Source organism: Bombina bombina, chromosome 6 (assembly GCF_027579735.1).
Source record: "Bombina bombina isolate aBomBom1 chromosome 6, aBomBom1.pri, whole genome shotgun sequence".
Taxonomy (NCBI): Eukaryota; Metazoa; Chordata; class Amphibia; order Anura; family Bombinatoridae; genus Bombina; species Bombina bombina.
The window spans coordinates 599,552,285-599,575,571 of NC_069504.1; the positions used below are offsets into that span (position 1 = coordinate 599,552,285).

The 23,287-nt window shown below is 39.9% G+C and overlaps 1 protein-coding gene across 1 annotated transcript in view; it reads left to right on the forward strand.

Annotated features, from left to right (window-relative positions):
* The window catches only part of SNRPA1 (small nuclear ribonucleoprotein polypeptide A'), a 36,327-nt gene extending 23,414 nt beyond the window's left edge, over positions 1 to 12,913 (forward strand). Inside the window, exons 8-9 of the mRNA XM_053717590.1 lie at positions 11,986 to 12,079; positions 12,743 to 12,913. Of these exons, the coding sequence (XP_053573565.1) occupies positions 11,986 to 12,079; positions 12,743 to 12,801 (153 nt within the window). The 3' untranslated portion in view covers positions 12,802 to 12,913. The remainder of the gene's footprint in view (positions 1 to 11,985; positions 12,080 to 12,742) is intronic.
* Positions 12,914 to 23,287: the final 10,374 nt, after the last annotated feature.

Genomic DNA, 23,287 nt, shown 5'->3' on the forward strand with positions numbered 1-23,287 from the left:
CAACCATGTTTGAAACTACTCAGTTTTGAATACAATGAACTCTTATCAGCTTCTTTGTATCAGTTCAAAGTCCCTTACCTCTTAAAATTGCAGATTTTCAAACTCCACTGAGATTCTTTTAATCCATGGGCACAGTCATGTTTTAACTTTAGTTATCGTCAATTTTAAAAGCCTGTTGTGCTGAGGCAAGTTGGGGACCGGTAGACAGGGTTTGAAGTCCCCTTTACATTTCTTTATTCTACACTGCCACTGTTTGCACACTCTAGTGCCTTCTTGTCCTGCGCAGAATGGATGAAATAATCTAGGTCTGCCCTACTAGATCTGCCACAACTGTATTTTGAAGTGGAAGCATTTCCACTTCATATCAAGGAGTCTTGGCAGACGGTACCCAAGATGGAAGGGGCAATTTCCATGCTGGCTAAGAGGACCACTATTCCCATAGAAGATAGTTGTTCCTTTTAAAGATCCTGTGGACTAGAAATTAGAGGGGTTACTCAAGAAAATGTATGTACACCAGGGTTTACAATGGCAACCTGCGGTGTGTATTGCTACCGTCACTAGTGCGGCTGCATACTGGTTTGATGCGTCGTCTGATTTTATTCAGATACACTCCCCCTGAAGAGATCCAGGATAGGATCAAGGCCCTTAAGTTGGCCAATTCCTTTATTACGGATGCTTCCCTACAGGTTATTAAACTGGGAGCAAAGATTTCCGGTTTTGCTGTGCTGGCCCGCAGAGTTTATGGTTGAAATTTTGGTCTGCGGATGTGTTGTCTAAGCTTTTGCCGATCCCTTACAAGGGAAAGACCTTGTTTGGGCTGGGATTGACAGAAATAATCTCTGACATTACGGGAGGAAAGGGCCATTTCCTCTCTCAGTATAAGAGGAATAAGCAGAAGGGACTTTAATTCTTCGCTCAGGCTTGGGTTTGGGATGTTCAGGATCCCTGGGCGGTGGACATCGTGTCCCAGGGATACAAGCTAGAGTTCAAGACCTTTCCTCCCAGGGGCAGTTTTCTGCTTTCTTACACTGTGTTCGGGACCTTTCCGATCTGAGAGTGATATTTCCTGTCCCATTGCAGGAACAGGGTCTGGGTTTCTACTCCAATCTGTTCGTGCTTCCCAAAAAAGAGGGAACCTTTAGACCAATTTTAGATCTCAAAAGTCTAAACAAGTTCCTCAGAGTACCGTCCTTCAAGATGGAAACTATTCATTAATTTCTTCCCTTGGTTCAAGAGGGTCAATTTATGACAACTGTAGATTTAAGGACGCGTACCTGCATGTTCCCATCCACAAGGACCATCACAAGTTTAAGGTTCGCATTTCTTTTGCATGATTTACCGAGTCCACGGTTTCATCCTTACTTGTGGGATATTATCCTTCCCAACAGGAAGTGGCAAAGAGCACCCACAGCAGAGCTGTCTATATAGCTCCCCCCTTAACTCCACCCCCCAGTCATTCTCTTTGCCGGCTCTAAGCAGGAAGGGTAAAGTGAAAGAGGTGTTAAACTGTTAGTTTTATTTTATCTTCAATCAAGAGTTTATTTTTAAATGGTACCGGTGTTGTACTATTTACTCTCAGGCAGGACATAGATGAAGATTTCTGCCTGGAGGAGGATGATCTTAGCATTTGTAACTAAGGTCCACTGCTGTTCCCACAGAAGCTGAGTACAGGAAAACTTCAGTGTGAGTAACGGTTTCTTGCTATACAGCAATGAGGTATGTTCAGTCATATTTTCTGCAGAGATTGTGTTAACTCGGAAAGGCTGACAGTATCCCCATTAGGGGAAGGGGAAGCAGTAATCCTAGTTTTTAAGGGGCATTATTAGCTTGCATTAAGGGCTAATTTTATGGGCACTCAGTTTGATATATTGGGCAAACGTTTGTGTGTCTGGGAGTAAAAGTTTATATTTTTGCTGATGGGACATCTGTTTGAGGGTTCATTTGGCTTATTTAGGGGTTTTTATAACCCACATGGTTTACAAACGGGGTTTGATGGATTTGGTGTAGGCCCAGCAACATCGAGTGAGATGGGCGGGGCCTATTTTCACGCCTTGCGCATTTAGTTTATGCTGACAAGCAGCATTTCCAGAGGTCCTGGTACTCTTCTGGAGCCTAAACAAAGCTTTATCCTCATATTTTCGTTCCCTAAGGGCAGGTAGGCGCCACAGCAGAGCTGTGGCAAGGTGCTGACAGGGGTTTTTACCGGTTTTTGGGCATCAATCCGGTTTTCTCATTTTGGGGTTTATTGCTTATTTACTTGTGGTGCAATCTTTCTAAAGCTTTGTGGGTACACTCTTAAAATTTCAGAAAATTTGAAGCAATTTTAACCAGTTTTTCAGTTTGTGTATGCCTTTTTTTCACTTAAAGGCACAGTACAGTTTTTGAAAATTGTGTTTTTTTTCATTAAATAAAGTGTTTTCCAAGCTTGCTTGTCTTAACCTGTTAAACATGTCTGACATTGAGGAAACTCATTGCTCAACTTGTTTGTTAGCCATTGTGGAACCCCCCTCTTAGAATGTGTCCCACTTGTACTGATATGTCTATAAATTGCAAACAGCATATTTTGACTTATAAAAATTTGGCATTGGATGATTCTCAGAAGGAAATCAGGTTTTCCATCTAGTTCTCCCCAAGTGTCACAACTAGTAACGCCCGCACAAGCGATGCCAAGTACTTCTAGTGCGTCTAATTCTTTCACCTTGCAAGATACGGCTTCAGTTATGAATACTACCCTCAGAGGTTTTATCTAAATTGCAAGGGAAGCGCAGTAGCTCTGGGTTAAGATCAAATGCTGAGCCTTCTGACGCTTTGGTAGCCGTATCCGATATTCCCTCACAATGTTCTGAGGTAGGGATGAGGGATTTGCTGTCCGAGGGTGAGATTTCTGATATTAGGAAGGATGTTCCCTCAGACAGATTCAGATATGATGGCATTTAAATTTAAGCTAGAACACCTCTGCTTATTGCTCAGGGAGGTTTTAGCGACTCTGGATGATTGTGACCCTATTGTGGTTCCAGAGAAATTGTGTAAAATGGATAAATATTTAGAGGTTCCCGTTTTACACTGATGTTTTTCCAGTCCCTAAGAGGATTTTGGACATTGTTACTAAGGAGTGGGATAGACCAGGTATTCCGTTCGCTCCCCCTCCTGTTCTAAAGAAAATGTTTCCCATATCTGACACCATAAAGGACTCATGGCAGACGTGGAGGGAGCTATTTCTACTCTGGCTAAGCGTACAACTATACCTATTGAAGACAGTTGTGCTTTCATTGATCCTATGGATAAAAAATTAGAGGGTCGCCTAAAGAAAATTTTTGTTCATCAAGGTTTTCTTCAACCTATAGCGTGCATTGTTCCTGTAACTACTGCAGCTGCCTTTTGGTTTGAGGCTCTAGAAGAGGCTCTTCAGATGGAGACCCCACTAGATGATATTCTGGACAGAATTAAGGCTCTTAAGTTAGCTAATTCTTTTATTACAGACGCAGCTTTTCATCTTGCGAAGTTAGCAGCAAATAATTCAGGTTTTGCCATTTTAGCGCGTAGAGTGTTATGGCTTAAGTCCTGGTCGGCTGATGTCATCTAAATCTAAGCTTTTGACCATCCCTTTCAAGGGTAAGACCCTATTCGGGCCTGCACTGAAAGATCATTTCAGACATTACTGGGGGGAAGGGTCATGCCCTCCCTCAAGATAAGTCAAATAAGACAAGGACCAAACAGAATAATTTTCGTTCCTTTCGAAACTTCAAGAGTGGTTCCTCTTCCTCTGCTGCAAAGCAAGAGCGGAGCTTTGCTCAATCCAAGCCAACATGGAGACCTAATCAGGCTTGGAACAAGGGTAAACAGGCCAAAAAGCTTGCTGCTGCCCCTAAGACAGCATGAAGGGATAGCCCCCAATCCGGTACCGGATCTAGTAGGGGCAGACTCTCTCTCTCTCTCTCTCTTTGCTCAGGCCTGGGCAAGAGACTTCAGGATTCCTGGGCAGTAGAAATCGTAACACAGGGGTATCTTCTAGATTTCAAGGATTCTCCTCCAAGGGGGAGGTTCCATCTTAATTGTCTGTAAACCCGACAAAAAGAGAGGCGTTCTTACGCTGTGTAGAAGATTTTTTTACCATGGGAGTGAAATGTCCAGTTCCGAAAGCAGAACAGGGGCAGGGGTTCTACTCCAATCTGTTTGTGGTTCCCAAAAAAGAGGGAACTTTCAGACCAATTCTAGATCTCGAGATTCTAAACCAATTCCTAAGAGTTCCATCTTTCAAGATGGAGACCATTCGGACTATTTTACCATTGATCCAGGAGGGTCAATATATGACCACCGTGGACTTAAAGGATGCGTATCTACACATTCCTATCCACAAAGATCATCACCAATTCCTCAGGTTTGCCTTTCTGGACAAGCATTACCAGTTTGTGGAATCTTCACAAAGGTGCTAGGGTCCCTTCTGGTGGTTCTAAGGCCACGGGGCATAGCAGTGGCGCCTTATCTAGACGACATTCTAATTCAAGCGTCGACTTTCCAACTAGCCAAGTCTCACACGGACTTAGTGTTGGCCTTTCTTAGATCTCACGGGTGGAAGGTGAACGTAAAAGAGTTCATTCCCCCCTCACAAGAGTTTCATTTCTAGGGACTCTGATAGACTCGGTGGACATGAAAATATTTCTGACGGAGGTCAGGAAATCAAAGATTTTGTCCACCTGCCGAGCTCTTCGTTCCATTCCTTGGCCGTCAGTGGCTCAGTGTATGGAGGTAATCGGTCTAATGGTAGCGGCAATGGACATAGTTCCCTTTGCTCGCTTGCATCTCAGACCACTGCAACTATGCATGCTCAATCAGTGGAATGGGGATTATGCGGATTTATCTCCTCGGATAAATCTGGATCAAGAGACCAAGAGACTCTCCTCTTTGGTGGTTGTCGCAGGATCATCTGTCCCAGGGAATGTGTTTCCGCAGGCCAGCTTGGGTCATAGTGACGACAGACGCCAGCCTTCTGGGTTGGGGTGCAGTCTGGAATTCCCTACCGATAAATATTCTGGAATTAAGAGCGATATTCAATGCTCTCCAGGCATGGCCTCAGATGGCTTCGGCCAGATTCATCAGGTTTCAGTCAGACAACATCACGACTGTGGCTTATATCAATCATCAGGGGGGAACAAAGAGTTCCTTAGCAATGATAGAAGTTTCAAGGATAATACGATGGGCAGAGGCTCACTCAGCGATTTTATATCCCAGAAGTAGAGAACTGGGAGGCAGATTTTCTAAGTCCTCAGAATTTTCATCCGGGGGAGTGGGAACTCCATCTAGAGGTGTTTGCCCAACTGGTTCGGCTATGGGGCACACCAGAATTGGATCTGATGGCGTCTCGTCAGAACGCCAAACTTCCTCGCTTCAGATCCAGGTCAAGGGATCCTCAGGCAGTACTTATAGATGCTCTAGCAGTACCCTGGTCATTCAACCTGGCTTATGTGTTTCCACCATTTCCTCTCCTTCCTCGTTTGATTGCCAGAATCAAACAGGAGAGAGCTTCGGTGATTTTGATAGCTCCTGCGTGGCCACGCAGGACTTGGTATGCAGACCTGGTGGACATGTCATCTCTGCCACTGAGACAGGACCTTCTCATTCAAGGTCCATTCAAGTATCCAAATCTAATTTCTCTGCAACTGACTGCTTGGAGATTGAGCGCCTGATTCTATCGAAGCGGGGTTTCTCTGAGTCGGTCATAGATACCTTGATTCAGGCTCGAAAGCCTGTTACCAGGAAAATCTATCATAAGATATGTCGTAAATATCTTTTCTGGTGCGAATCCAAAGGCTTCTCCTGGAGTAAAATCAGGATTCCTAGGATTTTGTCTTTTCTCCAAGAGGGATTGGAGAAAGGATTGTCAGCTAGTTCCCTAAAAGGACAGATATCTGCTCTGTCCTGTTGCACAAGCGTCTGGCAGATGTCCCAGACGTTCGGGCTTTTTGTCGGGCTTTAGCTAGAATTAAGCCTCTGTTTAAACCTGTTACTCCGCTATGGAGTCTAAATTTAATTCTTAGAGTTCTTCAAGGGGTTCTGTTTGAACCCATGCATTCCATAGATATTAAGCTTTTATCTTGGAAAGTTTTGTTCCTAGTTGCTATCTCTTCAGCTAGAAGAGTTTCTGAACTATCTGCATTACAATGTGACTTGCCTTATCTTGTTTTCCATGCTGATAAGGTGGTTTTGCGTACCAAACCTGGGTTCCTACCTAAGGTTGTTTCTAACCGGAATATCAATCAGGAGATCGTTGTTCCTTCTGTGTCCTAATCCTTCTAAGAAGGAACGTCTGTTGCATAACTTGGACGTGGTTCGTGCTTTGAAATTTTATTTGCAGGCAACCAAAGATTTTCGTCAAACCTTTTCTTTGTTGTCTATTCTGGAAAGCGTAGGGGTCCAAAAGGCTACGGCTACTTCTCTTTCCTTTTGGCTGAAAAGCATCATCCGTTTGGCTTATGAGACTGCTGGACAGCAGCCTCCTGAAAGGATTTCAGCTCATTCTACTAGAGCGGTAGCTTCCACATGGGCCTTTAAAAATGATGCTTCTGTTGAACAGATTTGTAAGGCTGCGACTTGGTCTTCGCTCCATACCTTTTCAAAATTTTACAAATTTGATACTTTTGCTTCTTCGGAGGCTATTTTTGGGAGAGAGGTTTTGCAAGCAGTGGTGCCTTCCATTTTGTTTCCTGTCTTGTCCCTCCCTTCATCCGTGTCCTAAAGCTTTGGTATTGGTATCCCACAAGTAAGGATGAAACCGTGGACTCAGTACATCATGCAAAAGAAAACAAAATTTATGCTTACCTGATCAATTTCTTTCTTTTGCGATGTTCCGAGTCCACGGCCCGCCCGGTCTATTCAAGACAGATGATATTTTTTATTAAAAACTTCAGTCACCTCTGCACCTTATAGTTTCTCCTCTTTCTTCCTTGGCCTTCTATATTTCTATCTTGGTTTGTATGACAACAAGTTCCCAGAATATTATGGTAATGTGCACAACTATTGTTTATATAACCAAAGTGAGGTAGAATGTGACTCGAAAATGAGTGGGAAAAATAAAATGAAGGGGGAAAAACACACACAATATAATATTAAAATTGGATAAAATTATAAATAAAAGGAACAAATTGTGATTAAAATATTAAAGTGAACAGGATTCCAAAATTGATTATTGTGATTTTTTTGTGTCACTATTGAAATATTTGTAAATATTTTGAATCTGTGTGTGATGAAATAGTGCACTGTCATTATATAATGTGAAGGAGGAAACAGTTCATCTCAGAGTACTAGTATAAAAATAAATAAGAAGTAAGATAGCCCTTTGTGAAAATTTGTGGATTCTTAAAGTGAATGTAAATTTAGATGATAAAGTGCGCAGTTTTTAAAAATCTGATTAAAAACAGGGGCACTTTAATTCATCAAAATTTACATTTCACTCGTGTTGTGAGAATACTTGCCTTTTAAAGGGACACTAAACCCAATTTTTTTTCTTTCATGATTCAGATAGCATGAAATTTTAAGCAACTTTCTAATTTTATTTCTATTAATTTTTATTCGTTCTCTTGCTATCTTTATTTTAAAAGCAGGAATGTAAATCTTAGCAACCAGCCCATTTTAGGTTCAGCACCATGGATAGCGCTTGCTTTTTGGATGCTTACATTTACCCACCAATAAGCAAGCATAACCCAGGTTCTCAACCAGAAATGGGCCGGCTCCTGCTTTTTAAATAAAGATATCAAGAGAACGAAGAAAAATTGATAATAGGAGTCAATTTCAAAGTTGCTTAAAATTGCATGATCTATCTGAATCATGAAAGAAAAAATTTGGGTTTAGTGTCCCTTTGCCGCTGCATCACTTCCCCCACCCGTCGCAAAGCCTCTTCCCGGGTCTAAAATGAGGAATCCGGCTTCCTCCAATCACGGCATTGAATCAGACATTTTTATTTATAATTTAATCCCATTTTAATATTATATTGTGTGTGTTTTCCCCTTCATTTTATTTTTCCCACTCATTATTTTCGAGTCACATTCTACCTCACTTCTGGTTATATAAACAATAGTGGTGTCCATTACCATAATATTCTGGGAACTTGTCATACAAACCAATATAAAAACATAGAATCTTATTATTTAATATCATAAGATATTAGGAGATATGTTTCAATACCTACAACAAATAGACACTTGTAAAATTATCTTCCATTCATTCTGACATAAGATTTAGCCAGAACAAAATTTATACGGCTACAAACAAGAACGTGGCAGACATACTCCGTAGCCTTGTAAGACAGAGTCAAGTCCAGCACTTCAGGGCACTGCACTCCACTCAAGGGTCACAACTTAAACCCTCAGTTACAGTATCAAAGAATCCAGAAAGAGTGGCATGATTAAGGTGGTTCCCGAAACGTTGCTTTGTTTGGGTGCTAAATAAATATTTCCATATGGTGCTGCCACTCTTTCTGGATTCTTTGATACTCTTTAGTATCTGCCCAGTGAACTCTCTTCCCTTTAAAGGGCCACTAAACCCAAAATCTTTCTTTCATGATTCAGATAGAACATACAAATTTAAACATTACAATTTACTTCTATTATTTATTTTGCTTAATTTTTGAGATATCCTTATTTGAAGAAAAAGCAATGCACATTGGTGACCCAATTACATGAGACTTCTATGTGCAGCAACCAATCAGCAGCTACTGAGCATATCTAGATATGCTTTTCAGCAAAGAATATCAAGAGAATAAAACAAATTAGATAATAGAAGTAAATTAGAAAGATGTTTAAAAATGCATTCTCTTTCTAAATCATTAAAGAAAAAATGTGGGTGTCATGGCCCTTTAAATGAGGGGACGCAAGGCGGCGGCTCCGCCTTTGAAATAGCGTTAACACGCTAAACTTGTCAGGGAGCTAGCCAGCGGGTTTGGGACCCTCTCTTTTTTTTATTTATTTTTTTATTTGTGGAACAATATAGATAGCACAAGTACCTATACTCTGCTGTGGGCTAATACGTATCACAATATCTTAGTGGATACCCGATTAGTCTCTCACTTAATAACGTGACGGCATAGCATTGCTGGCAAAATCACTAATATCAGAGACATTATAGTCTATTTACTGTCCGCTATCTGGATGGTTCTATTGTAGTCTGATATCTACATAATATATCTGGCTTAATTCATCTTATTTTGTAACACCTACAACACAATGGTTAGTTACTTAATACTGCTTATCCAATTGTTGACAACATTATACTGCTACTGTTGTAAAGACAGTATTTGGTTGAATATAGAGCGAAACAACTAACCAATCTGATAACTGACTACATGTAAAGTGTACATAATTATATCCAACACTACCTATTATTGGTTAGTACTGTTCACTTTCTGAGAAGGATTCTCTTTTTATGAAATGCACCAGCAATGACAATTTAACTCGTAAAACCCACTTACATTCGCTCTGTTAGGTAAATCCCCTACTCTGTGCATAATAGCCATTTATTAAAGGTCATTATATATGCACATGTGGACTACCTATACCCTGCTCATCTCAATTTATATACAGTACAGCACTATAATAATTTTGTGCTAATCTTCATGTTCTCACGCTGTTTTTATTTGTTTTTCCCATTTTAATAACTAATAAAGTTGTGGTTTTATTATAATATACTCCTACATTTAAGGGATCTAATAATCTTTGTTTCGTAAATAGAATTAACTTACCCTACCTATACAGTGGTAATGATGGTGATGAGTGCCGTTATGTACACACTTTTGTAGTTGACTACGCCACTAATTTTCTACAGTCATGGAATCCTGTTCTTTAAGAACTGTTTCTATGTCCGCCCTGGATGGGTTTTTTTTCCCCCACGAATGTGAGCTTGTGAGGATGAGGTGCTGTGTGATGGTTTCAGGGATCCTAGCGCCTGCAGGAAGAGATTCTGCCCATTATCTGGATTTGGGGTCCATCTTCAATGTTTCTGTTGTGGCCTCAGCTTTGTTCCATCTGTTATATTGATTCCATTCTGTCAACTTTTCTTCCGTGACTTATGTTCTTCTTCTGGGTGGACCGCATAGCTCTCTGGCAATGCAGGAGGTAGCTTTTTCAATGGGGAGACAGGCCATTGGCAGATATAAGCCTTACACATACAGGTGTGGAGAACTGGGAAGAGGGTTTTCTGTGCAGACAGACTCTCTTCTGTTCTGAGAGATTCTTCACAGGTGAGGGTGTCTGGAGATAGACCATGGCCTCCCGTCTGCCCATTTCTGAGGTTGGGTTGAGATCTATAGACCCTCAGGCAGAGTTGGTGGACGCTCTAGTATTCTGTTTGTGCTGCTGCCTAGAATTTGTAGTTAGGATCAATCTGGAGAAAATGTTCTCGATTCTTCGAGTTCTTGCATGTCCGTGCAGGGCTTGGTTTGCAGATCTAGTGCACGTCATCTGTTCTGCTGTGGCAGTTACCGCCTGAGGCTGTCTTTTTTTTTTTTTTTTTTTTTTTTTTTTTTTTTAAGCAAGACCTACATTCTTTGAGACTGTGTACTAAGAGGTCGTACGACTAGTCTTGTCTCAGAGAGGATCTCTGAGAAATTGACCCTTACTCTCAGGAGGGATGCTACCCTGTTTCTAGACATATGTTTCATAAAGTCTGGAGGATTTTTTATTGTTAGTGTGAATAACATGGAATTTCCTGGCATAGAGTGAGGATTCCATGTATCCTGGAGTTTCTTTCAGGATGGTCTGGAGAAGGCTCTGTCGGCTTCATCCTTTAAGGGTCAGAGATTTTGCCATTTTCTGTTCTATTTCGCAAGGGTTGGCTTGTTTTGTCAGGTAGTTCAGGCTATTGCTAGGATAAGACCTGCCTTTTCTTTCTTGTTGCTCCTCCATGGAGCTTTATATGTGTTCTTCGTCAGGCTCCGTTTGAGTCTCTGCATTCTGTTAATCTTGTTGATTACTTGGGATGTGATCTTTTTCCTGCTTCTCGTTGTGTCAGATTTATCTGATCTCCAATTTGTCCTGTTTTTTACATGGTCTTCTTTACTCTATAGATTTGTTGTTTTTGCCTCTGCAAAGGCATCGTTTGGGAGAAGTTTTCTATAGAGGTGGTGCCTAGTAGTTGGATTGCCTTCTCTACTTTCCCTCCCTAACATTAATGTACTCCTCAGCTTTGGTATTGGTTTCCCATAGGTTATGACTGTTTTTGTGGACCCTCACTGCCATTAGAAGGAAAATTAAATTTATGCTTACCCAACAAATTAATTGCCTTCTTGGCAGTGAGGGCCCACCAACCTGTCCTGATCTCTCTACTTCCCCCTATTCTCCGGTGTTTCAAGACGAGGATAAGGAAAGTGGGAGGGTAATTTTATAGTATTGTTTGGGGTGTCTGCCGCCTCCTGGTAGCCAGGTGAAGTATTTCCCATACGTTACGAATGTTTTCGTGGACCCTCACTGCCAAGAAGGAAATTAACTTATCAGGTAAACATAAATTTAATTTTTAAAAGCAGGAATGTAAGCTTAGGAGCAGGCCCATTTTTGGTTCAGAACCTGGGTAGCATTTGCTGATCCGTAGCTACAGTTAGCCACCAATCAGCAAGTGCTACCCAGGGGCTGAACCAAAAACTGGCCGACTCCTATGCTTACATTCCTGCTTTTTTTTTTCTTTTCTTTTTTTAAAAATTTGATAATAGGTGTAAATTAGTTGCTTAAAATGACAACCATGAAAGAAAAAAAAAGCGTTTCATATCCATTTTAACCTATCTTTTCATTGTTAGGTTGTTTGGTTTAATTTAAAGATCTATCCAGCTTCTAAGTGTAAATGTCATACTGAACTGCTTGAATAAAATGTTACATTTGTTTTAATGTCATAGGTGTATCTTTAAATAAATTATTCTCACAGTTTTTATAGTAAGACCACAATACCTAATACTGGCTTTGCATTTTACCCTTCACCTTGTTGCTAATCTTGTCACATATCTTGCAGAATGCCATTGCCAATGCTACCACATTAGCAGAAGTAGAAAGACTCAAAGGATTGCTGCAGTCTGGACAGATTCCTGGAGCAGATGTTGTGACTGGTAAGATTTGCGCCTCTTATGTCCACATACTGCATTCATTTTGACTTTAATTCGGCATCTATTAATGTATGTTGATTTTAAAACCTTTTTACATAGTATTAGGCATATGTAGTCCTAGTAAAATGTAATAGTACTGCTCTAACTGTACTTCTGTTAATTAGAAACATCTCACAATCTTAAAAGTATAATGCTGTTTGACTTCATATGTGGTTTGTCCTATAATTTATAAACCTTATAGTCCAATCAGGTTGTGGTACCTAGCATATAAATTGTGTGTTATGCAGAGCCAGTGTGTTTACATTTAGTGATTGGGGCTCTACAATAGTAGTAATGCAAAATAATTATTTTTATTTTAGTGAACAATTTGAAGTAAAGTTATGCATGGAGTTATAATCTGTGATGGTTGCATAAGAAAAGTGTTATCTAAACAAACACCTACTGATGTAGTTTCCTAATCTGAAGCTTTGAGCCACTGATTGACTTTACCCAAGCAACTTTACAACATTACTGTTATGAAACCAATAGAGTGGGCCATAAGGAGAGAAACAATTATGTAATGAACAGGAAGAGCGGCTAGATCAATTAGTGTAGAGAATACAATTGTTGGGATGTAATGACAGGCGAGTATTAACTTCTATTTTTTTTTCTTTTCTTTCAATAAAGGTACATCTGAGGACGTTGAAGAAGAAATGGAAGAAGACATAGTTACAAATGGATTGTGACAGAGAAATGAATAAATGACTTAATTTTGAGGTTTTATTACTTGACTGTGTTGCCATTGTAAATGTTCCACTGTAAATTTAATTCTAATAAAGGTCCCCTTTTGTAATATTAGTAATTATGTATTCTATATACGGTTAAGTTTTGTAGGATTGTATATGAAACTGCCTTTTTAAACAAAAGGCAGACCTAAGCTACTTCATTACCGTACCACAACTCAGGAATCCAACACACGTAGGAAGGGAGTTCCCTAGGTGTGTCTGAAACTCGCAACTCATATTGTCTAAGTCTTTTACACATGTAGTGCTCACTGGTTTTACACCAGCTGTATGCAGGGGAAGTGTATTCAAAGTTCACAATACTTAAACTGACAAACGTTAACAAAATAGATGGAAATAGATGTATACCCCGCTCATACAGCGGGTTAGGGACCGGAGCCCCGCTGTAAAGTGAAAACCGTCTTAAAGTGAAACAAGGCAGTTTTAGCTTTCTTTCACTTGCCAGTGTGTTTAAAAAATTGAAAACATGTTTGAACTAACATATATTAGGGGTACAATAATGCTATGTTTAGTTTAACACTAGCACAGCACAGTATTCAATAAATACTGTACCTGTAAAATAGTGACAATTACTGTAGTAAAATTTGCCAGACTATAACACTGAGGCACAGATTGCACTGTAATGCTGTAAACAAAGTAAACTTTGCATAACAAAATGGTGCCAGTCACTTTTCTCGCAATCTCACGATGATTACAGCACTGTTTCAAAATCCTTGGAGGTTGAGCTTCAGCTCCGCGAAGCGCTGTAAAGTGAAGCGTTGTAAAGTGGGGTATACCTGTACATCTATCTATATATATATATATATATATATATATATATATATATATATATATATATATATATATATATATATATATATATATATATATATATATATATATATATATAATACATCTTATGCAATGCAAAAAGAATACACAATATAGAGACATAGTGTTGCACTCAGATAAACAAAAACTTTGCGAGAGGAGGTTGAGAAAAACCTCAGCTCTTAAAACATCGTTTTTACAGAGGTTACCTTTTCTTTCATGTAATTAGCAAGAGTCCATGAGTTAGTCACGTATGGGATATACATTCCTACCAGGAGGGGCAAAGTTTCCCAAACCTTAAAATGCCTATAAATACACCCCTCACCACACCCACAATTCAGTTTTACAAACTTTGCCTCCCGTGGAGGTGGTGAAGTAAGTTTGTGCTAGATTCTTCGTTGATATGCGCTTTGCAGCAGGCTGGAGCCCGGTTTTCCTCTCAGCGTGCAGTGAATGTCAGAGGGATGTGAAGAGAGTATTGCCTATTTGAATTCAATGGTCTCCTTCTACGGGATCTATTTCATAGGTTCTCTGTTATCGGTAGTGGAGATTCATCTCTTACCTCCCTTTTCAGATCGACAATATACTCTTATATACCATTACCTCTACTGATTCTCGTTTCAGTACTGGTTTGGCTATCTGCTATATGTAGATGAGTGTCCTGGGGTAAGTAAGTCTTATTTTTTGTGACACTCTAAGCTATGGTTGGGCACTTTATACGTAAAGTTCTAAATATATGTCTTTAAACTTATATTTGCCATGATTCAGGATAGTCGGTATTCCTTCTTTCAGACTGTCAGTTTCATTATTTGGGAAAATGCTTATGAATAAATATTTTTTTCTTGCCTTAAGAAATTTTCTAATTGACTTTTTTCCTTGCGGGCTGTTGGGCTCGCGGGGGCAGAAAATGCTTCAATTTATTGCGTCATTCTTGGCGCGAACTTTTTTTGCGCAAATTTGTCATTTCCGGCGCCATAGTTGACGCCAGAAGTTTACACGTGATTGCGTCATTTTTGACGCATGTGTGTTACAGACGTTTTTTTGCGCCAAAAAGTGTGGGCGTCATACTTGGCGCCAAAAAATGTGGGCGTTTTACTTGGCGCCAAAAAATGTGGGCGTCATACTTGGCGCCAAAAAATGTGGGCGTCATACTTGGCGCCAAAAAATGTGGGCGTCATACTTGGCGCCACTTTTTTTCCACATTATTTAAGTCTCACTTTTTTGTTGCTTCTGGTTGCTAGAGGCTTGTTTGTTTTGCATTTTTTCCCCATTCCTGAAACTGTCATTTAAGGAATTTGATAATTTTGCTTTATATGTTGTTTTTTTCTATTACATATTGCAAGATTTTCCATAAATTATTCCTGGATCAGAACATACTGAGGGATTCCTGTTGACTAAGAAGTCCTACCAAAGCTAAGTTCATTTATTTTAAATGTTATGAATCTTTATCTTTAGCTATGGTTTGTAATAAGTTATCATGATAAACTTTTACATGCAGAATCCATTAGTATTTATGCTTTATGTATTGCTTTTCTTTTTACATCTTATGTATAAGATATACTTAAAAAATGTATAAGAATATTTCTCCAACATTGGTGTGTCCGGTCCACGGCGTCATCCATAACTTGTGGGAATATTCTCTTCCCCAACAGGAAATGGCAAAGAGCACAGCAAAAGCTGTCCATATAGTCCCTCCTAAGCTCCGCCCACCCCAGTCATTCTCTTTGCCGTTGCACAGGCAACATCTCCACGGAGATGGTGAAGAGTATGTGGTGATTAGTTGTAGTTTTTTATTCTACTATCAAGAGTTTGTTATTTTAAAATAGTGCTGGTATGTACTATTTTCTCTGAAACAGAAAAAGATGAAGAGTTCTGTTTGTGAGAGGAATATGATTTTAGCAGCAGTAACTAAAATCGTTTGCTTTTTCCACATAGGACTGTTGAGATGAAGTAACTTCAGTTGGGGGAAACAGTTAGCAGACTTTTCTGCTTAAGGTATGACTAGCCATTTCTTTCATGTAATTAGCAAGAGTCCATGAGCTAGTGACGTATGGGATATACATTCCTACCAGGAGGGGCAAAGTTTCCCAAACCTCAAAATGCCTACAAATACACCCCTCACCACACCCACAAATCAGTTTTACAAACTTTGCCTCCTATGGAGGTGGTGAAGTAAGTTTGTGCTAGATTCTACGTTGATATGCGCTCCGCAGCAGGTTGGAGCCCGGTTTTCCTCTCAGCGTGCAGTGAATGTCAGAGGGATGTGAGGAGAGTATTGCCTGTTTGAATTCAATGATCTCCTTCTACGGGGTCTATTTCATAGGTTCTCTGTTATCGGTCGTAGAGATTCATCTCTTACCTCCCTTTTCAGATCGACGATATACTCTTATATATATACCATTACCTCTGCTGATTTTCGTTTCAGTACTGGTTTGGCTTTCTACAAACATGTAGATGAGTGTCCTGGGGTAAGTAAGTCTTATTTTCTGTGACACTCTAAGCTATGGTTGGGCACTTTTTTAATAAAGTTCTAAATATATGTATTCAAACATTTATTTGCCTTGACTCAGGATGTTCAACATTCCTTATTTTCAGACAGTCAGTTTCATATTTGGGATAATGCACTTGAATCAATTATTTTTCTTACCTTAAAAATTTGACTTTTTTCCCTGTGGGCTGTTAGGCTCGCGGGGGTTGAAAATGCTTCATTTTATTGCGTCATTTTTGGCGCAGACTTTTTTGGTGCAAAAAATCTTTTCTGTTTCCGGCGTCATACGTGTCGCCGGAAGTTGCGTCATTTTTTACGTTCTTTTGCGCCAAAAATGTTGGCGTTCCGGACGTGGCGCCATTTTTGGCGCCAAATAATGTGGGCGTCTTATTTGGCGCTAAAAAAATATGGGCGTCGCTTTTGTCTCCACATTATTTAAGTCTCTTTTTTTCTTTGCTTCTGGTTGCTAGAAGCTTGTTCCTTGGCATTTTTTCCCATTCCTGAAACTGTCATTTAAGGAATTTGATCAATTTTGCTTTATATGTTGTTTTTTCTCTTACATATTGCAAGATGTCTCACGTTGCATCTGAGTCAGAAGATACTTCAGGAAAATCGCTGTCTGGTGCTGGAACTACCAAAGCTAAGTGTATCTGCTGTAAACTTTTGGTAGCTGTTCCTCCAGCTGTTGTTTGTATTAATTGTCATGACAAACTTGTTAATGCAGATAATATTTCCTTTAGTAATGTACCATTATCTGTTGCAGTTCTATCAACATCTAATGTTCAGAATGTTCCTGATAACATAAGAGATTTTGTTTCTGAATCCATTAAGAAGGCTATGTCTGTTATTCCTCCTTCTAGTAAACATAAAAAATCTTTTAAAACTTCTCTTTATACAGATGAATTTTTAAATGAACATCATCATTCTGATTCTAATGACTCTTCTGGTTCAGAGGATTCTGTCTCAGAGGTTGATGCTGATAAATCTTCATATTTATTTAAAATGGAATGTATTCGTTCTTTACTTAAAGAAGTACTAATTGCTTTAGAAATTGAGGATTCTGGTCCTCTTGATACTAAATATAAACGTTTAGATAAGGTCTTTAAATCTCCTGTGGTTATTCCAGAAGTTTTTCCTGTTCCTGGTGCTATTTCTGAAGTAATTTCCAGAGAATGGAATAATTTGGGTAATTCATTTACTCCTTCTAAACGTTTTAAGCAATTATATCCTGTGCCATCTGACAGATTAGAATTTTGGGACAAAATCCCTAAAGTTGATGGGGCTATTTCTACCCTTGCTAAACGTACTACTATTCCTACGTCAGATGGTACTTCGTTTAAGGATCCTTTAGATAGGAAAATTGAATCCTTTCTAAGAAAAGCTTATCTGTGTTCAGGTAATCTTCTTAGACCTGCTATATCATTGGCTGATGTTGCTGCAGCTTCAACTTTTTGGTTGGAAACTTTAGCGCAACAAGTAACAGATCATGATTCTCATAATATTATTCTTCTTCTTCAACATGCTAATAATTTTATCTGTGATGCCATTTTTTATATTATCAGAGTTGATGTCAGGTTTATGTCTCTAGCTATTTTAGCTAGAAGAGCTTTATGGCTTAAAACTTGGAATGCTGATATGTCTTCTAAATCGACTCTACTTTCCATTTCTTTCCAGGGTAACAAATTATTTGGTTCTCAGTTGGATTCTATTATCTCAACTGTTACTGGTGGGAAAGGAACTTTTTTACCACAGGATAAAAAATCTAAGGGTAAAAACAGGGCTAATCGTTTTCGTTCCTTTCGTTTCAACAAAGAACAAAAACCTGATCCTTCATCCTCAGGAGCAGTTTCAGTTTGGAAACAATCTCCAGTCTGGAATAAATCCAAGCCTTCTAGAAAAGCAAAGCCAGCTTCTAAGTCCACATGAAAGTGCGGCCCTCATTCCAGCTCAGCTGGTAGGGGGCAGGTTACGTTTTTTTCAAAGAAATTTGGATCAATTCTGTTCACAATCTTTGGATTCAGAACATTGTTTCAGAAGGGTACAGAATTGGTTTCAAGATAAGACCTCCTGCAAAGAGATTTTTTCTTTCCCGTGTCCCAGTAAATCCAGTGAAGGCTCAAGCATTTCTGAAATGTGTTTCAGATCTAGAGTTAGCTGGAGTAATTATGCCAGTTCCAGTTCTGGAACAGGGGCTGGGGTTTTATTCAAATCTCTTCATTGTACCAAAGAAGGAGAATTCCTTCAGACCAGTTCTGGATCTAAAAATATTGAATCGTTATGTAAGGATACCAAGGTTCAAAATGGTAACTGTAAGGACTATCTTGCCTTTTGTTCAGCAAGGGCATTATATGACCACAATAGATTTACAGGATGCATATCTGCATATTCCGATTCATCCAGATCATCATCAGTTCCTGAGATTCTCTTTTCTGGACAAGCATTGCCAGTTTGTGGCTCTGCCGTTTGGCCTAGCTACAGCTCCAAGAATTTTTACAAAGGTTCTCGGTGCCCTTCTGTCTGTAATCAGAGAACAGGGTATTGTGGTATTTCCTTATTTGGACGATATCTTGGTACTTGCTCAGTCTTTACATTTAGCAGAATCTCATACGAATCGACTTGTGTTGTTTCTTCAAGATCATGGTTGGAGGATCAATTCACTAAAAAGTTCATTGATTCCTCAGACAAGGGTAACCTTTCTGGGTTTCCAGATAGATTCAGTGTCCATGACTCTGTCTTTGACAGACAAGAGACGTCTAAAATTGTTTTCAGCTTGTCGAAACCTTCAGTCACAATCATTCCCTTCGGTAGCCTTATGCATGGAAATTCTAGGTCTTATGACTGCTGCATCGGACGCGATCCCCTTTGCTCGTTTTCACATGCGACCTCTAATATCTTTAAAACCGATTGTCCGACATTCTCTAACGTGGTGGACAGATCACCATCGTTTAATTCAGGGGGCTTCTTTTGTTCTTCCGACCTGGACTGTAATTTCAACAGATGCAAGTCTTACAGGTTGGGGAGCTGTGTGGGGATCTCTGACGGCACAAGGAGTTTGGGAATCTCAGGAGGTGAGATTACCGATCAATATTTTGGAACTCCGTGCAATTTTCAGAGCTCTTCAGTCTTGGCCTCTTCTGAAGAGAGAATCGTTCATTTGTTTTCAGACAGACAATGTCACAACTGTGGCATACATCAATCATCAAGGAGGGACTCACAGTCCTCTGGCTATGAAAGAAGTATCTCGAATTCTGGTTTGGGCGGAATCCAGCTCCTGTCTAATCTCTGCGGTTCATATCCCAGGTATAGACAATTGGGAAGCGGATTATCTCAGTCGCCAAACGTTGCATCCGGGCGAATGGTCTCTTCACCCAGAGGTATTTCTTCAGATTGTTCAAATGTGGGAGCTTCCAGTAATAGATCTGATGGCGTCTCATCTAAACAAGAAACTTCCCAGGTATCTGTCCAGATCCCGGGATCCTCAGGCGGAAGCAGTGGATGCATTATCACTTCCTTGGAAGTATCATCCTGCCTATATCTTTCCGCCTCTAGTTCTTCTTCCAAGAGTAATCTCCAAGATTCTGAAGGAATGCTCGTTTGTTCTGCTGGTAGCTCCGGCATGGCCTCACAGGTTTTGGTATGCGGATCTTGTCCGGATGGCCTCTTGCCATCCGTGGACTCTTCCGCTAAGACCAGACCTTCTGTCGCAAGGTCCTTTTTTCCATCAGGATCTCAAATCCTTAAATTTAAAGGTATGGAGATTGAACGCTTGATTCTTGGTCAAAGAGGTTTCTCGGACTCTGTGATTAATACTATGTTACAGGCTCGTAAATCTGTATCTAGAGAGATATATTATAGAGTCTGGAAGACTTATATTTCTTGGTGTCTTTCTCATCATTTTTCTTGGCATTCTTTTAGAATTCCTAGAATTTTACAGTTTCTTCAGGATGGTTTGGATAAAGGTTTGTCTGCAAGTTCCTTGAAAGGACAAATCTCTGCTCTTTCTGTTCTTTTCCACAGAAAGATTGCTAATCTTCCTGATATTCATTGTTTTGTACAAGCTTTGGTTCGTATAAAACCTGTCATTAAGTCAATTTCTCCTCCTTGGAGTTTGAATTTGGTTCTGGGGGCTCTTCAAGCTCCTCCTTTTGAACCCATGCATTCATTGGACATTAAATTACTTTCTTGGAAAGTTTTGTTCCTTTTGGCGATCTCTTCTGCCAGAAGAGTCTCTGAATTATCTGCTCTTTCTTGCGAGTCTCTTTTTCTGATTTTTCATCAGGATAAGGCGGTGTTGCGAACTTCTTTTGAATTTTTACCTAAGGTTGTGAATTCCAACAACATTAGTAGAGAAATTGTAGTTCCCTCATTATGTCCTAATCCTAAGAATTCTAAGGAGAAATCGTTTCATTCTTTGGATGTTAGAGCTTTGAAATATTATGTTGAAGCTACTAAGTCTTTCCGAAAGACTTCTAGTCCATTTGTTATCTTTTCCGGTTCTAGAAACGGCCAGAAAGCTTCTGCCATTTCTTTGGCATCTTGGTTGAAATCTTTAATTCATCATGCCTATGTCGAGTCGGGTAAAACTCAGCCTCAAAGGATTACAGCTCATTCTACTAGGTCAGTTTCTACTTCCTGGGCGTTTAGGAATGAAGCTTCGGTTGATCAGATTTGCAAAGCAGCAACTTGGTCCTCTTTGCATACTTTTACTAAATTCTACCATTTTGATGTATTTTCTTCTTCTGAAGCAGTTTTTGGTAGAAAAGTACTTCAGGCAGCGGTTTCAGTTTGAATCTTCTGTTTATGTTTTTCATTAAACTTTATTTTGGGTGTGGATTATTTTCAGCAGGAATTGGCTGTCTTTATTTTATCCCTCCTTCTCTAGTGACTCTTGCGTGGAAAGATCCACATCTTGGGTAGTCATTATCCCATACGTCACTAGCTCATGGACTCTTGCTAATTACATGAAAGAAAACATAATTTATGTAAGAACTTACCTGATTCATTTCTTTCATATTAGCAAGAGTCCATGAGGCCCACCCTTTTTGTGGTGGTTATGATTTTTTTGTATAAAGCACAATTATTCCAATTCCTTATTTTATATGCTTTCGCACTTTTTTCTTATCACCCCACTTCTTGGCTATTCGTTAAACTGATTTGTGGGTGTGGTGAGGGGTGTATTTGTAGGCATTTTGAGGTTTGGGAAACTTTGCCCCTCCTGGTAGGAATGTATATCCCATACGTCACTAGCTCATGGACTCTTGCTAATATGAAAGAAATGAATTTATCAGGTAAGTTCTTACATAAATTATGTTTTTTCTAACAAGACTGTGTAATGCTGGAAGGCTGTCATTTCCCCTCATGGGGACCGGTAAGCCAAGTTCTTAATCTAAAACAAACAGAATAAAGGGCTTAATGTGGGCTATAAAACTGGTAGACATTTTTATGGGCAAGATCGATTGCTTTATTTGGGTTTTTTATAAAGATTGATGTTGATATTCACTCTTATAAAATTTGGGGAACGTTTTTTTTTAACGTCAGGCACTGGTTTAGACACCTTTTCAGTCAGGAAGGGCCTTCCCTGTAGTAGGCTGAGCCTCATTTTCGCGCCATTACTGCGCAGTTTCTTTTGAGAGCAGGACATGCAGCTGCATGTGTGTGGGTCTGAAAGTATTTGAAAAGGTTCCTAGAAGGCTTCATTTGGTAAAGTCGCAGCAAAGGCTGTAGCTGGGAAAGTAGAGAGGTTAAAACTTTAACCGGTGCCAGTTTCTTCATTTTAAGGGTTAAAGGTCTCAAATTTGGGGTGCAATGCTTTGAATGCTTTAAGACACTGTTGAAAATTTGGTTAAATTTGAACAATTCCTTCATAGTTTTTCACATATTCAGTAATAAAGTGTGCACTGTTTAAAATTTAAAGAGACAGTAACGGTTTTGTTTAAAAACGGTTTTTGTACTTTATTGACAAGTTTAACCCTGTTTAACATGTCTGTGCCTTCAGATAAGCTATGTTCTGTATGTATGGAAGCCCTTCAAAATTGTGTGATAATTGTGCCATAGTGTCCAAACAAAGTAAGGACAGTACTGCCACAGATAGTAAAGTTGCCCAAGATGATTCATCAGATGAAGGGAGTAGACATAGTTCTACATCATCTCCTTCTGTGTCTACACCAGTTTTGCCCACGCAGGACGCCCCTAGTACTTCTAGCGCGCCAATGCTTATTACTCTGCAACAACTGACGGCAGTAATGGATAACTCCATAGCATTTATCCAAAATGCCTGCATATCAGAGAAAGCGCGATTGCTCTGTTTTAAACACTGTAGAGCAGGAGGGCGCTGATGATAATTGCTCTGTCATACCCTCACACCAATCTGAAGGGGCCGTGAGGGAGGTTTTGTCAGATGGGGAAATTTCAGATTCAGGTAGAATTTCTCAACAGGCAGAACCTGATGTTGTGACATTTAAATTAGAGCATCTCCGCGCACTGCTTAAGGAGGTGTTATCTACTCTGGATGATTGTGACAACCTGGTCATTCCAGAAAAATTGTGCAAGATGGACAAGTTCCTAGAGGTTCCGGTGCACCCAGACGCTTTTCCTATACCCAAGCGGGTGGCGGACATAGTGAATAAGGAGTGGGAGAAGCCCGGCATACCTTTTGTTCCCCCTCCTATATTTAAGAAATTATTTCCTATGGTCGACCCCAGAAAGGACTTATGGCAGACAGTCCCTAAGGTCGAGGGGGCAGTTTCTACACTAGCCAAGCGCACTATTATTCCTATCAAGGATAATTGTGCTTTCAAAGATCCTATGGATAAAAAATTGGACGGTTTGCTTAAAAAAAAATTTGTACAGCAAGGTTACCTCCTGCAACCTATTTCGTGCATTATTCCTGTCACTACAGCAGCGTGGTTCTGGTTCGAAGAACTAGAAAAGTCGCTCAGTAGAGAGACTCCGTATGAGGAGGTTATGGACAGGGTTCACGCACCTAAGTTAGCTAATTCCTTTATTTTAGATGCCGCTTTGCAGTTAGCTAGATTAGCGGCGAAAAATTCTGGGTTTGCAATTGTGGCGCGCAGAGCGCTCTGGCTAAAGTCTTGGTCAGCGGATGTATCTTCCAAGACAAAATTGCTTAAT